Source organism: Liolophura sinensis, chromosome 7, assembly GCF_032854445.1.
Source record: "Liolophura sinensis isolate JHLJ2023 chromosome 7, CUHK_Ljap_v2, whole genome shotgun sequence".
NCBI classification, from domain to species: domain Eukaryota; kingdom Metazoa; phylum Mollusca; class Polyplacophora; order Chitonida; family Chitonidae; genus Liolophura; species Liolophura sinensis.
The window spans coordinates 972,383-988,994 of NC_088301.1; the positions used below are offsets into that span (position 1 = coordinate 972,383).

At 43.4% G+C, this 16,612-nt stretch overlaps 1 protein-coding gene across 1 annotated transcript in view; it reads right to left on the reverse strand.

Annotated features, from left to right (window-relative positions):
• Nucleotides 1-4,046: 4,046 nt before the first annotated feature.
• The window catches only part of LOC135471929 (uncharacterized), a 53,061-nt gene continuing 40,495 nt past the window's right edge, over nucleotides 4,047-16,612 (reverse strand). Inside the window, exons 12-15 of the mRNA XM_064751370.1 lie at nucleotides 9,958-10,019; nucleotides 8,146-8,408; nucleotides 7,297-7,430; nucleotides 4,047-5,825 (exon numbers count right to left, since the gene is read on the reverse strand). Coding sequence (XP_064607440.1) covers nucleotides 5,715-5,825; nucleotides 7,297-7,430; nucleotides 8,146-8,408; nucleotides 9,958-10,019 — 570 coding nt within the window. The 3' untranslated portion in view covers nucleotides 4,047-5,714. The remainder of the gene's footprint in view (nucleotides 5,826-7,296; nucleotides 7,431-8,145; nucleotides 8,409-9,957; nucleotides 10,020-16,612) is intronic.

A 16,612-nucleotide genomic window follows, 5' to 3' on the forward strand; every position in this document is an offset into this window, starting at 1 on the left:
ATGTAGGGCGTTTGCAAACTAGTGATGTGGTGTGGTCGCTGACCAGTGATGTGGTGTGTTCGTTGACCAGTGATGTGGTGTTGTCATTGACCAGTGATGTGGTGTTGTCATTGACCAGTGATGTGGTGTGTTCGTTGACCAGTGATGTGGTTGTGTCGTTGACCTGTGGTGTGGTGTGGTCGTTGACAAGTGATGTGGTGTGTTCATTGACCAGTGATGTGGTGTTGTCGTTGACCAGTGATGTGGTGTGTTCGTTGACCAGTGATGTGGTTGTGTCGTTGACCAGTGGTGTGGTGTGGTCGTTGACCAGTGATGTGGTGTGTTCATTGACCAGTGATGTGGTTATGTCGTTGACCAGTGATGTGGTGTGTTCGTTGACCAGTGATGTGGTTGTGTCGTTGACCAGTGATGTGGTGTGTTCGTTGACCAGTGATGTGGTTGTGTCGTTGACCAGTGGTGTGGTGTGGTCGTTGACAAGTGATGTGGTGTGTTCATTGACCAGTGATGTGGTGTTGTCGTTGACCAGTGATGTGGTGTGTTCGTTGACCAGTGATGTGGTGTGGTCGTTGACCAGTGGTGTGGTGTGGTCGTTGACAAGTGATGTGGTGTGGACCAGTGGTGTGGTGTGGTCGTTGACCAGTGATGTGGTGTGGTCGTTAACCAGTGATGTGGTGTGGTCGTTAACCAGTGATGTAGTGTGTTCGTTGACCAGTGATGTGGTGTGTTTTTGACCAGTGATGTGGTGTGGTCGTTAACCAGAGATTTGGTGTGTTCATTGACCACTGATGTGGTGTGGTCGTTGACCAGTGATGTGGTGTGGTCGTTGACCAGTGATGTGGTGTGTTCATTGACCAGTGATGTGGTGTGTTTTTGACCAGTGATGTGGTGTGGTCGTTGACCAGTGATGTGGTGTGTTCATTGACCACTGATGTGGTGTGGTCGTTGACAGTGATGTGGTGTGCTCGTTGACCAGTGATGTGGTGTGGTCGTTGACCAGTGATGTGGTGTAGTCGTTGACCAGTGAATTGGTGTTGTTGTTGACAGTGATATCGTGTGTTAATTGACCAGTGATGTGGTGTGTTCATTGACTTGTGATGTGGTGTGTTCAAGGATTGGCCGTTGCTGTATGTATCCAACTCCCCTGGGTCGGCTGCAGAGTTAGATTGCGATGTTTTCCAGGTTTGCAGGGTATAAATGCATATAGTTCGTGTTAGCCCCGCCTGGTATGCCGATTCTCTCCCCATTAAGATGACTGTCCGCAGTATATGCCGCAGGTTCATTAGGTATTATAGGTTTAGCCGCGATGTTGACATTGCTATCTTTTCTTAGATAGCAGTATAAGGAAGGACCTTACATGTGAGGTGTACATAACTTTTGTTAGATCCAGTGTGTTGTATGAATGTCACAAGTTATTTCTACAAAGACTAAACTAAGTGTGTCAAAGATGTTTCCTCAAACTTCTTCACTAAAAAATTCTTAAATTCTTAAAGTCCCATTCTGTTTAAGTAAATACATGTACATATGTCTAGATAATGTACATATATGTCTAGATAATATACAGGTATGTCCAGATATGTACATATATGTCTAGATAATGTACATATATGTCTAGATAATATACAGGTATGTCTAGATAATGTACATATATGTCTAGATAATGTACATATATGTCTAGATAATATACAGGTATGTCTAGATAATGTACATGTATGTCTAGATAATGTACATGTATGTCTATATAATGGCCAGAACCTGTGGTGTTCTCCTCCAAACTTGTAACGACATATCGGATATATAAACAGTTGCAGTCAAAGTGCATTTGTGATTATCCACAACTTTTACATCATACCCTGTCGTCGATACACAGTGATTGAATTTAAGCGCCTCGAACATTTCTTGTGCCTTTTCGGCATGGCTGAAAACTGCTTGTTGTCTGCCCCCTTTATGTTAGTCCGACCTAATTTCTTTCTATGTCCTCTCTTGGTTCTTTCACCGATTAAGTATATCCAGTTGCCAGCTATCACACTGTCGTCACTTCTCTGGTTTTATCCTCTGTACTGTAGCCGTATTTCACCGGTTTCGTATGACCATTAGACAGCTATAACACTGTCGTCACTGCTCTGGTTTTATCCTCTGTACTGTAGCCGTATTTCACCGGTTTCGTATGACCATTTGCCAGCTATAACACTGTCGTCACTGCTCTGGTTTTACTCTCTATGGTGTAGCTGTATTTTACCGGTTTCGTATGACAATTTGCCAGCTATCACACTGTCGTCGCTGCTCTGCTTTGTTTATTTATTTATTTATTTTATTAGCGTTTTACGCTGTACTCAACAATATTTCACTTATACGATTGCGACTAGCATTATGGTAGAAGAAAATCGGGAAGAGCCCGGGGGTAACACACGACCGCCCGTAGGTTGCTGCAGACGTTCCCACGTACATACAGAGAGGAAGCCAGCATGGGTTGCGTCATTGAGAGGCGCTGACACGCGTCGCTGCTTTGGTTTCACATGCTGCATACGGCTTTAATTATAGTTTGATGGTTTGTGTTGAACGTTGTTTCGAAAACTGATCTAGCCATTCCCGGCAAAACTCATCGCAAGAGGATTCCAGAACAGAATCTCGGCATCAGTAGACCAATAGAATTTACAGGTCAAAAGTCGCAAGACCAATTTCCAAACAACGTTCAAAAAAAAAACTCAAAGAAGTAAGAAATAAGAGCGGATTCATGTAAAGAGAAGCAGTCAAAATTTCCGACGAAGTCGAAATGATATATTCTAGGAACTTAAATTTAATTTGCCTATCACTTCTTGTGTAAAGGATATACATTTGCATATGCCGTAAAAATTCCCCCCAATTTTTTTTAAGAATCAAATAAAGGTCATCAAATATAAATTTTTCCACCAGGGTATTTTCCAATCTTCCCTACAATACTCAAAACACCTTTCCCAGATCATTAGAACTCTAAGAACTAAGTAAAATGAGAAACTTAGTCATTTACAGTATATAAGTTTTTATGGATCAGAATAGGTGTCTTAGTGTAGTTTTCATTGCAGCTGCTCACAAATCCAATATGGCGATTTTATTCAACATTAAAACCTATTGTACTCACACCGACCGCATTGGTGAGAAGCCTAGTGCGCTAACCTACTGAGCCACGAAAGGAAGTTGAAGTGCACTCATTGTAAGATTTAAGAAACTTAGAGTGAGGCGTTTTATGGCACATTATTGTAAAACTAGTTGCGACGTTGACTGAAATTAAATGAGTCAGAGTGGAAATTATCTCTTATTGTATTCGGTTAATTTCATTTCATTTCAGGATCTGCCTATAATCCATAGCCATGAGTAGTTCAAAGCTGTTGAACATATTCCTCTTATTACGCTGTCGATCGACACCGGAAAAAAATTCTATTACAGCAGTAACTCCTCCCATCGTGACGTCATCACTGGACTGAGACAGTCGTGACGTCATCACTGAGACATTCATTGATCGTTTATGGTGTTTAGCGGCCATATTGCTACGGTGTGGTGTGATACAGTGCAGCTTCACTGAATCATAGACAGAAAGACCCCAGGTTATATGACAACTTGATACTCAGTCACGCCCCCGTGGTCGACGTGATTAGCGTACCAGGGCGGCGAAATGACAATGGAGCCTCCCACCAATTTGGTCATCCTGAGTTGAAATCCAGCTCGTGCTTACTTCCTCTCCGGCCGTACGTGGGAAGGTTTGTCAGCCACCTGCCGATGGTCGTGGGTTTCACCCAGGTTCTGCCTGGTTTTCTTCCACCATAATGCTGGCCGCCGTCGTATAAGAGAAATATTGTTGAGCAGCGAGTAAAACACCAATCAAACAAATAAATATACATAGTCGCAGTGTCTACGCTCACATTTGCCTGCATGGTTCGTGAGTTTTGCCCGAACATCATCGGGAACCTAAAGCAATGTGTTTGAGTGGGAATAGGCTACTATTTAAGATGGGAAATCTAATCTAAGATGCACTACATGACTGTTCTTCTTAGCACACCACGGACGACAAGGAATATTTTGTTATATGAAGTTTTATTTGATGATATACAGACGTATAAAAACTACACCATGAAAATAATATACAGGTTTGGTAAACCAGCTACCAATACTGGACATACTTTATACAAAAGATTAACATTAGTTCCCCGTATTTCGTGGAAGTGAAGACATCCAGGCGGTCATCACAGTTCTGTATCAAACAAGGAACTTTTCACGCCATTGGTGAGACCCATACTTTTAAATGGTTCTCAATATTTTAAATATAAATGAATAAAACCATTCTTTCTTTCATCAGCACCTATAACCGATTCGTGATCTGACCAAATGCTTAGTGGTATAGATTAACGTTGGGCTATGCTTGTGATTTCGAAGAAGTTCTTAGAATAATCCTAAATCGTTTGCCGGTGTTGGAACTACAATGTGGACAGCTTTACTATGTAGGTGCAACTCGCCAAAATAGAAACACATCAATAAATATACACTGAAAAACTTGCCAGAATACTACTGCTGCCAGAAACTAGCGAGGCCATTTGCTGCCGATCTTTAGCAGATAAAAACAAACTCTGAAAGCAGCTATAAAGGGTCATTAAACACAGTAATCGTTCGCTGGGGGCAATGTAAGGAGTATTTGTATGGGGTCAGTATATATTATTGTCAAAAAATATTTAGTAGCATGTGAGACATAATATATATATATGTTTTCTCATTCTGGGGTGAAAACTTATGATATGTGTGAAATAGAAACAACCGTAAAGTCATGTCTACCAGAGGAACTAGGGACGGTACAACTACTACAGCAATAATACACCCAATATAAGCACATATGTATAAATACAAACAACTGGATTTCTAACTAATCAGACGAAAACTCGGGCGATTTAAACTTACACATGAAGAGAACTAAACCAGCTCTGATCAGCTTCTCTGTCCGTAATGTTGCTCCATGTGGACGTAATATCGATTATGTTTACCCAAGCTTTATCAACAAGCTTCTATCAGGTAGGATAATTCATTGTTGCGAGTCATGATCGCAGGTATGACTTTATGAAGTGCATGTATGGACTGAAGTACCGCGTGGACCGAAGTATTACCTGTTTATACGAATTCATGGAGGAAAGGGCTGAAGTGTATATAGAGGATGAAGCGTAAATAGGCAGAATGAGGTTCAAGCGTAAATAGGTAGGATGAGGTTTAAGTGTAGATAGGTAGAATGGGATTTAAGAGTAGATAGGTAGGATGAGGTTTAAGTGTAGATAGGTAGAATGGGATTTAAGAGTAGATAGGTAGGATGAGGTTTAAGTGTAGATAGGTAGAATGGGATTTAAGAGTAGATAGGTAGGATGAGGTTTAAGTGTAGATAGTTAGGATGACGTGTAAGTGTACATGGGGTAGGGTTAGGTTTAAGTGAACATTGGTAGGATGAGGTTTAAAATTCATCCAATTCTAGATGATAGTGAAACTTCATCTAAGTGTAGACAAGAGGTTTAAGATTTATCCAGGGGGTGATCATTGCTTAGTAAAGCACAGTAGTGTACGGATCCTTCCAAGCGTAGCGGGTGATCAAGTGTAGCGGGTGATCCTTGCGTGTAGTGTAGCTCAGTAGTGTACGGATCCTTCCAAGTGTAGCGGGTGATCCTTGTGTGTAGTGTAGCTCAGTAGTACGGATCCTTGTATACTATGGCTCAATAGTGCATGGATCCAGTCCTGTTGTATTTCTCCTGGGGCTCTGTAGGGTTCCCATCGACGTATCCTTTGTTGTTGAAGCCATTCGCGCCTCCCTTCTCTACGTGGTCCTGATTAAACAATAAAAAAACGATGATTTAATTGGTTCTGCTTCAACAACGACAAAGCCGGGATTTAATTGGCCCTGCTTAAAGAACGAGAAAGCAAGGATTTAACTAACCCTGCTTAAACAACGAGAAAGCTCGGATTGAACTTACCCTGCTTCAGCAACGAGAAAGCTGGGATTTAATTGGTCCTGCTTAAACAACGAGAATGCCCTGATTTAAATGGCACTGCTTAAACAACGAGAAAGCCCGGATTTAATTGGCACTGCCTAAACAACGAGAAAGCCTAGATTTAAGCCCTGCTTAAAGAATGAGAAAACCGGGATTTAATTGGCACTGCTTCAACAACGAGAAAGCAAGGATTTAACTGACCCTACTTAAACAAAAAGAAAGTCGGGATTTAATTGGCCCTGCTTCAACAACCAGAAGCCAGGATTTAATTGACCATGCTTAAACAATGAGAAAACCGGGATTTAAATGACCCTGCTTAATTAAAAAACGAGAAAGCCAGGATTTAGTTGGTCCTGCTTAAACAACGAGAATGCCAGGATTTAATTGGCCCTACTTCAACAACGAGAAAGCCAGGATTTAATTGGCCCTGCTTCAACAACGAGAAAGCAAGGATTTAACTGACCCTGCTTAAGCAACGAGAAAACCGTGATTTAATTGGCCCTGTTTAAACAACGAGAAAGCCCGGATTTAATTGACCCTGCTTAATTAAACAACGAGAAAGCCAGGATTTAATTGGCCCTGCTTAAACATCAAGAAAGCTCAGATTTAACTGACCCTGCTTAAACAACGAGAAAGCCCGGATTTAATTGGCACTGCTTAAATAACGAGAAAGCCGGGATTTAATTGGCCCTGGTTAAACAACGAGAAAGGGACGATATAACTGGCACTGCTTAAAGAATGAGAAAGCCGGGGTTTAATTGGTCCTGCTTAAAGAACGAGAAAGTCGGGATTTATCTGGCCCTGCTTAAACAACGAGAAAGCCACGATATAATTGACACTGCTTGAACAACGAGAAAAAAAGCGATAATTTAATTAGGTAAGTTGCAGACACCTAAGTTTCATTCCCATGAGAACAGCGATGCAAACTTCCTAACAAGACCCTCCAGGATGTCAACTTGTAAAGTTTTTTTAATGTTCATAGGACTTTATAGCCATTTTCAACATCTGCTATTTAAGACCAAGTTAAGTATTAACTCTGAAGAAGCGAGGCGCTCCCTTGGAAATATATGTGATATTGTTTAATGTTGCATATAGGCTGTCTTATCTATTTTCCATTGGTGACATAAGTGCGGTAAATATAGGTGTGATTGGTAGGCTAAACTATAAACGTTCCCCGTCACGCAGTGACGCAATAAAAGCTACCTCTTGCAAACAACTTGAGGATGTTCAATAGACCAAATGATAGGCCTGTGCCTGAACATCTGATGTTTCCTTCACTCTTTCGCGAAAACATTTTCTAACTAACCTGGTGTCCAACAGGCGCCTTGCCGGAGTTACCACATCCCCCGCCCGTTCGGAATTTCATGAAAGCCACAATGGCGGCTACAGCCACCGCAATGACAACAAGGGCGATGATGATGATGAGCGTCTCGTGCAAAGCTGATTGAAAGAAACAAAACGATGTGTCACTGATTTTACTGGTTATTTCTGTAAGGTGTCACACTGTCTTTTACTCGTGCAGTATTATGATCTTGAGGAGGGTTTAATATGATTTAGCCTACGCCTAAGAATGTAGGCACAGTTTTGCTGGTGTGTGCTCGGGCGATGTCAGTTAAACTTGGTTCAAAACCCTTAATTTTCTCAAAGCCGTGGGCTCACAAAATTAGAGTTTAGCAGTTGGTAATGTCTTTTCACGTTGTAAGGTGTCAAATAACAGTCAAATGATTGTGTACTACCAAGCTAGAATATCCCACGCATTCAGTGAAAAGTTCAGTTCAGAAACGTCATGGAAAGGATTGTTATTTTTAGCAAATTATTCCTCTTGAACTTGAGAGATCTAGAAAAAGCTGCTTTATAAGCCTAATTCGGGGGTGGGGGTGGTGCAGTGTGGGGTGGGGGGTGGTGCAGTGTGGGGTGGGGGGTGGTGCAGTGTGGGGTGGGGGGTGGTGCAGTGTGGGGTGGTGAGAGTTGCACACATGTAGCCTATGGGTTAATTAGTTTGTTTGCTTTTGTGAAAACTTTATGGCTTGTTAAGATTTTCAATTCATGTATGTCGATTATCTGTACAGCTATAAGGATGCAATTAAAAGTTCGATTTATTAATATCAACAATAACAAAATTATTCAACCAGAAACAACATCAAAACAAGCATACCTGGGTCAGGTGTTATACAGATGCGGTTGACACTTCGAGTTGGATCTCCGGCGTGCCGGATCGGATTTCCATTGCTATATTGTCCGATGCCAACAAACAAGTAAGGGCAGTCGTCATCCGTGAAGGTGAAGTCATTGCGGGAGTCCCCGGTGTTTTTCTGTCGGTTAAACTTGATTACTAGCCTGTTGTCGTGGTATGTCACTGACGCTCCTCTTAAGTCTTGCTGAGAGTCCTCGCTAGGCGTGAAGTGACCACTGGCCCACCTGGAACACAGCATGATAACAAACACATTGACTCATTGATTTATTGATTTGCTGATTAGGGGTCAATAATTTACAGATCAGTCACACATAGAGACTTAAACTTGGATCTAATACCCAGTTTACAAATCTTACTTGTTTGGTCTATAGTGCTTCGTAGGCTATATTTGTGGTTTGCCGTAATGTTCGGGTAGGCCTACTATTTGAGTCTTTTACACTGGTCATTTTCCTTTCAAATTACAACTAGGCCTAATTAAGCAGGGTTCAGTCAATTCTCCCTTCCGATTCGGGATCTAGCAAACACGATTCAGTCACGTTCCCACTTCTCAACCGGGATCTATCAAACAAAGTTCAGTAACGTTTCCATTTCACAACCGGGATCTATCAAAAGGTTCAGTCAATTCCCACTTCCCAATCGGGATCTGTCAAAAGGTTCAGTCATGTTCCCACTTCATACATGAAATGTATCAAATAAGGTTCAGTTATTTTTCTACTTTCCACTCAGGATCTGTCAAACAAAGTTTGGTAACGTTCCCACTTCACACACGGGATCTATCAAACAAAGTTCTGTAACTTTCCCACTGTACACACAGGATCTCTCTAACAAAGTTCAGTAACGTTCCCACTTAACACATGGGATCTATCAAACAAAGTTCAGTAACGTTCCCACTTAACACATGAGATCTATCAAACAAAGTTCAGTAACGTTACCACTTCACACACAGGATGTCTCTAACAAAGTTCAGTAACGTTACCACTTAACACACGGGATCTATCAAACAAAGTTCAGTAACGTTCCCACTTCACACACGGGATATTTCTAACAAAGTTCAGTAACGTTCCCACTTCACACACGGGATCTATCAAACAAAATTCAGTAACGTTCCCACTTCACACACGGGATCTCTCTAACAAAGTTCAATAACGTTCCCACTCCACAACCGGGATCTATCAAATATGGTTAAGTCACGTTCAGCCATCTATTAAACAGATCATATGAAAACATATGTCAACGTATGTCATGTTTTCATACTTTACAGTTGAAATATACACTGGTGTGCTCTCATGTTCTGATACTTTACAGCTGAAATCTATACTGGTGTGCTGTCATGTTTTCATACTTTACAGCTGAAATCTATACTGGTGTGCTCTCATGTTCTTATACTTTACAGCTGAAATATATACTGGTGTGCCCTCATGTTCTCATACTTTACAGCTGAAATCTACACTGGTGTGCTCTCATGTTCTCATACTTTACAGCTGAAACATATACTGGTGTGCTCTCATGTTCTCATACTTTACAGCTGAAACATATACTGGTGTGCTGTCATGCTCTCATACTTTACAGCTGAAATATATACTGGTGTGCTCTCATGTTCTCATACTTTACAGCTGAAATATATACTGATGTGCTCTCATATTCTCATACTTTACAGCTGAAACATATACTGGTGTGTTCTCATGTTCTCATGAGGAGAAGGCCCCCAATGCATATCTTATTTAGGGCGCTCCACTGACGAGGACAATCTTTCCATCAATACGCTCAGCTTACCTGTCGGTTACATCAAAGCCTCCTGAGGTCTTTGGCATCACCATTACCATATCAGAGTTGGACTGAAGATAAAGAAAATAAGTCCTGTTTTAATACGTGTTCTTTGATGTTTCATCTGCATATATAATGATATTTACGGTTTATTCAACTGTATTGGACCTACATCTGCAATGTTCTTGAAGGAGTGAACAAACTTAGTTACATAATTTTGATATTAAGGTCGAGAGAAATACACCTAAAATGCACATTACGATTATGTTGACATTAGTTCACACTAGGTTTATTTAGTTTTGTTTTACATTGTACTACAATGTGATGACGGCGATCTTGTGGACGGGTGGAGAGAATAGGCCACGACCTGGAGGAAACCTCACGCTTAACCAGGTAAAGAAATATCCTAACTTAAGGCTAGCGATAGCAGGATTTGAACATGCGACGTCATTGGTCACGGTCTAATGGCTTAAAAACACATATACATTTGGCAGTGCCTATTTGCGTTAACATCTGGTCTTACCCTGTTCTATATCCCAGACTGCGTTAGCATCTGGTCTTACTCTGACTGTATATCCCAGATTGCGTTAGCTTCTGATCTTACTCTGACTGTATATCCCAGACTGCGTTAGCATCTGGTCTTACTCTGACTGTACATCACAGACTGCGTTAGCATCCGGTCTTACTCTGACTCTATATCCCAGACTGTGTTAGCATCTGGTCTTACTCTGACTGTATATCCCAGATTGCGTTAGCTTCTGGTCTTACCCTGGCTCTATATCCCAGACTGCGTTAGCATGTGGTCTCACCTTGACTCTATGCCCCAGACTGCGTTAGCATCTGGTCTTACCCTGATTCTATGCCCCAGACTGGGTTAGCATCTGGTCTTACTTTGACTCTATATCCCAGACTGTGTTAGCATCTGGTTTTACTCTGACTCCATATCCCAGATTGCGTTAGCATCTGGTCTTACTCTACCTGTATATCCCAGATTGTGTTAGCTTCTGGTCTTACTCTGAATGTATGTCCCAGATGGCGTTAGCTTCTGGTCTTACCCTGACTGTATATCCCAGACTGCGTTAACATCTGGTTTTACTCTGACTGTATATCCCAGACTGCGTTAGCATCTGGTCTTACCCTGACTCTATATCCCAGATTGCGTTAGCATCTGATCTTACTCTGACTCTACATCCCAGAGTGCATTAGCATCTGGTCTTCCTCTGATTGTATATCCCAGACTGCGTTAGCATCTGGTCTTACTCTATATCCCAGACTGCGTTAGCTTCTGGTCTTACCCTGACTGTATATTCCAGATTGCGTTAGCTTCTGGTCTTATTCTGACTGTATATCCCAGATTGCGTTAGCTTCTGGTCTTAGTCTGACTGTATATCCCAGGCTGCCTTAGCATCTGGTCTTACCCTGACTGTATATCGCAGAGTGCGTTAGCATGTGGTCTTACCCTGACTCTATGCCCCAGACTGCGTTAGCTTCTGGTCTTAGTCTGACTGTATATCCCAGGCTGCCTTAGCATCTGGTCTCACCCTGACTCTACATCCCACAGTGCGTTAGCATGTGGTCTTACCCTGATTCTATGCCCCAGACTGCGTAAGCATCTGGTCTTACACTGACTCTATATCCCAGACTGCATTAGCATCTGGTCTTAGTCTGACTGTATATCTCAGACTGCGTTAGCATGTGGTCTTACCCTGACTGTATATCCCAGACTGCATTAGCATCTGATCTCACCCTGACTCTACATCCCAAAGTGCGTTAGCATATGGTCTTACCCTGACTCTATGCCCCAGACTGCGTTAGCGTCTGGTCTTACCCTGACTGTATATCCCAGACTGCGTTAGCTTCTGGTCTTACCCTGACTGTATATCCTAGACTGCGTTAGCTTGTGGTCACACCTTGACTCTACATCCCAGACTGCATTAGCATCTGGTCTCACCCTGACTCTATATCCCAGACTGCGTTAGCATCTGGTCTTACCCTGACACTATATCCCAGACTGCGTTAGCTTCTGATCTTACCCTGGCTCTATATCCCAGACTGCGTTAGCATGTGGTCTCACCATAACTCTACATCCCAGACTGCATTAGCATCTGGTCTTACTCTGACTCTATGCCCCAGACTGTGTTAGCATCTGGTCTTACTCTGACTCTATCTCCCAGACTGTGTTAGCATCTGGTCTTACTCTGACTCTATATCCCAGATTGCGTTAGCTTCTGGTCTTACCCTGGCTCTATATCCCAGACTGCGTTAGCTTTTGGACTTACCCTGACTGTATATCCCAGATTGCGTTTGCTTCTGGTCTTACTCTGACTGTATATCCCAGATTGCGTTAGCTTCTGGTCTCACCCTGACTGTATATACCAGAATGCGTTAGCTTCTGGTCTTAGTCTGACTGTATATCCCAGGTTGCCTTAGCATCTGGTCTTACCCTAACTGTATATCGCAGACTGCGTTAGCATCTGGTCTCACCCTGACTCTACATCCCAGAGTGCGTTAGCATGTGGTCTTACCCTGACTCTATGCTCCAGACTGCGTTAGAATCTGGTCTTACTCTGACTCTATATCCCAGACTGCATTAGCATATGGTCTCACCCTGACTCTACATCCCAGAGTGCGTTAGCATATGGTCTTACCCTGACTCTATGTCCCAGACTGCGTTAGCTTCTGGTCTTACCCTGACTCTATATCCCAGATTGCGTTAGCATGTGGTCTTACCCTGACTCTATATCCCAGACTCCGTTAACATCTGGTCTTACCTTGACTCTATATCCCAGACTGCGTTAGCATCTGGTCTTACTCTGAGTGTTTATCCCAGACTGCGTTAGCATCTGGTCTCACCCTGACTCTACATTCCAGAGTGCGTTAGTATCTGGTCTTACCCTGACTCTATGCCCTAGAGTGCGTTAGAATCTGGCCTTACTCTGACTCTATGCCCCAGACTGCCTTAGCATCTGATCTTACTCTGACTCTATATCCCAGACTGCGTTAGCTTCTGCTCTTACCCTGACTGTATATCCCAGACTGCGTTAGCATGAGGTCTCACCTTGACTCTACATCCCACACTGCATTAGCATCTGGTCTCACCCTGACTCTATATCCCAGACTGCGTTAGCATCTGGTCTTACCTAAACTCTATATCCCAGACTGCGTTAGCTTCTGGTCTTACCCTGGCTCTAAATCCTAGACTGTGTAAGCATGTGGTCTAACCTTGACTCTACATCCCAGACTCCACTAGCATCTGGTCTTACCCTGGCTCTATATCCCAGACTGCGTTAGCTTCTGGTCTTACCCTGACTTATATCCCAGACTGCGTTAGCATGTGGTCTCACCTTGACTCTACATCCCAGACTGCATTAGCATCTGGTCTTACTCTGACTCTATGCCCCAGACTGCGTTAGAATTTGGTCTTACTCTGACTCTACATCCCAGATTGCGTTAGCTTCTGGTCTTACCCTGGCTCTATATCCCAGACTGCGTTAGCTTCTGGTCTTACCCTGACTGTATATCCCATACTGCGTTAGCATGTGGTCTCACCTTGACTCTACATCCCAGACTGCATTAGCATCTGGTCTCACCCTGACTCTATATCCCAGACTGCGTTAGCATCTGGTTTTACTCTGACTGTATATCCCAGACTGCATTAGCATTTGGTCTTAACCTGACTGTACATCACAGACTGCGTTAGCATCTGGTCTTACTCTGACTCTATATCCCAGACTGTGTTAGCATCTGGTCTTACTCTGACTGTATATCCCAGATTGCGTTAGCTTCTGGTCTTACCCTGGCTCTATATCCCTGACTGCGTTAGCATGTGGTCTCACCTTGACTCTATGCCCCAGACTGCGTTAGCATCTGGTCTTACCCTGACTCTATATCCCAGACTGCGTTAGCATCTGGTCTTACTCTGAATCTATATCCCAGACTGCGTTAGCATCTGGTCTTACCCTGGCTCAATATCCCAGACTGCATTAGCACGTAATCTCACCTTGACTCTATATCCCAGAGTGCGTTAGCATATGGTCTTACCCTGACACTATGTCCCAGACCGCGTTAGCATCTGGTCTTACCTTGACTCTATATCCCAGACTGCGTTAGCATCTGGTCTTACTCTGAGTGTTTATCCCAGACTGTGTTAGCATCTGGTCTCACCCTGACTCTACATTCCAGAGTGCGTTAGCATATGGTCTTACCCTGACTCTATGCCCCAGAGTGCGTTAGCATCTGGTCTTACCCTGGCCCTATGCCCCAGACTGCGTTAGCATCTGGTCTTACTCTGACTCTATATCCCAGACTGTGTTAGCTTCTGGTCTTACCCTGACTGTATATCCCAGACTGCGTTAACATGGGGTCTCACCTTGACTCTGCATTCCAGACTGCATTAGCATCTGGTCTCACTCTAATTCTATATCCCAGACTGCGTTAGCATCTGATCTCACCCTGACTCTACATCCCAGAGTGCGTTAGCATATGGTCTTAACATGATTCTATGCCGCAGAGTGCGTTAGCATCTGGTCTTACCCTGACTGTATATCCCAGACTGCGTTAGCATCTGGTCTTACCCTGACTCTATATACCAGACTCGTTAGCATCTGGTCTTACTCTGACTGTTTATCTCAGACTGCGTTAGCGTCTGGTCTTACCCTGACTGTATATCCCAGACTGCATTAGCATATGGTCTCACCCTTACTCTACATCCCAGAGTGCGTTAGCATAAGGCTTTACACTGTCTCTATGTCCCAGACTGCGTTAGCTTCTGGTCTTACCCTGACTCTATATCCCAGATTGCGTTAGCATCTGGTCTCACCCTGACTCTATATCCCAGACTGCGTTAGCATCTGGTCTTACCTTGACTCTATATCCCAGACTGCGTTAGCATCTGGTCTTACTCTGACTGTTTATCCCAGACTGCGTTAGCACCTGGTCTCACCCTGACTCTACATTCCAGAGTGCGTTAGCATATGGTCTTACCCTGACTCTATGACCCAGAGTGCGTTAGAATCTGGTCTTACTCTGACTATATATCCCAGACTGCGTTAGCTTCTGGTCTTACCCTGACTGTATATCCCAGACTGCATTAGCATGTGGTCTCACCTTGACTCTACATCCAGACTGCATTAGCATCTGGTCTCACCCTGACTCTATATCCCAGACTGCGTTAGCATCTGGTCTTCCCCTGACTCTATATCCCAGACTGCGTTAGATTCTGGTCTTACCCTGACTTATATCCCAGACTGCGTTAGCATGTGGTCTCACCTTGACTCTACATCCCAGACTGCCTTAGCATCTGGTCTCACCCTGACTCTATATCCCAGACTGCGTTAGCATCTGGTCTTACCCTGACTGTATATCCCAGACTACGTTAGCATTTGGTCTTAACCCAGACTGTGTTAGCATCTGGTCTTACCCTGACTGTATATTCCAGATTGCGTTAGCTTCTGGTCTTACCCTCACTCTATATCCCAGACTGCGTTATCATCTGTTCTTACCCTGACTGTATATCCCAGAATGCGTTAGCATTTGGTCTTAACCGGACTGTACATCACAGACTGCGTTAGCATCTGGTCTTACTCTGACTCTATATCCCAGACTGTGTTAGCATCTGGTCTTACTCTGACTGTATATTCTAGATTGCGTTAGCTTCTAGTCTTACCCTGGCTCTATATCCCAGACTGCGTTAGCATGTGGTCTCACCTTGACTCTTTGCCCCAGACTGCGTTAGCATCTGGTCTTACCCTGACTCTATGCCCCAGACTGCGTTAGCATATGATCTTACTCTGACTGTATATCCCAGACTGTGTTAGCATCTGGTTTTACTCTGACTCTATATCCCAGACTGCGTTAGCATCTGGTCTTATTCTGACTGTATATCCCAGATTGTGTTAGCTTCTGGTCTTACTCTGACTGTATATCCCAGATTGCGTTAGCATATGGTCTTACCCTGGCTCTATAACCCAGATTGCGTTACCATCTGGTCTTACTCTGACTCTACATCCCAGAGTGCATTAGCATATGTTCTTACTCTGACTGTATATCCCAGACTGCGTTAGTATCTGGTCTTACCCTTATTCTATATCCCAGACTGCGTTAGCATCTGGTCTTACTCTGACTCTACATCCCAGAGTGCGTTAGCATATGGTCTTACTTTGACTGTATATCCCAGATTGCGTTAGCATCTGGTCTTACTTTGACTGTATATCACAGATTGCGTTAGCTTCTGGTCTTACTCTGACTGTATATCCCAGATTGTGTTAGCTTCTGGTCTTACTCGGACTGTGTATCCCAGATTGCGTTAGCTTCTGGTCTTACCCTGACTGTATATCTTAGACTGCGTTAGCATGTGGTCTTACCCTGACTGTATATCCCAGACTGCATTAACATCTGATCTCACCCTGACTCTACATCCCAAAGTGTGTTAGCATATGGTCTTACCTTGACTCTATGCCCCAGACTGCGTTAGCATCTGGTCTTACCATTATTCTATATCCCAGACTGCGTTAGCATATGGTCTTACCCTGACTCTATGCCCCAGAGTGCGTTAGCATCTGGTCTTACCCTGACTGTATATCCCAGACTGCGTTTAGCATATGGTCTTACCCTGACTCTATATCCCAGACTCGTTAGCATCTGGTCTTAGTCTGACTTGTATATC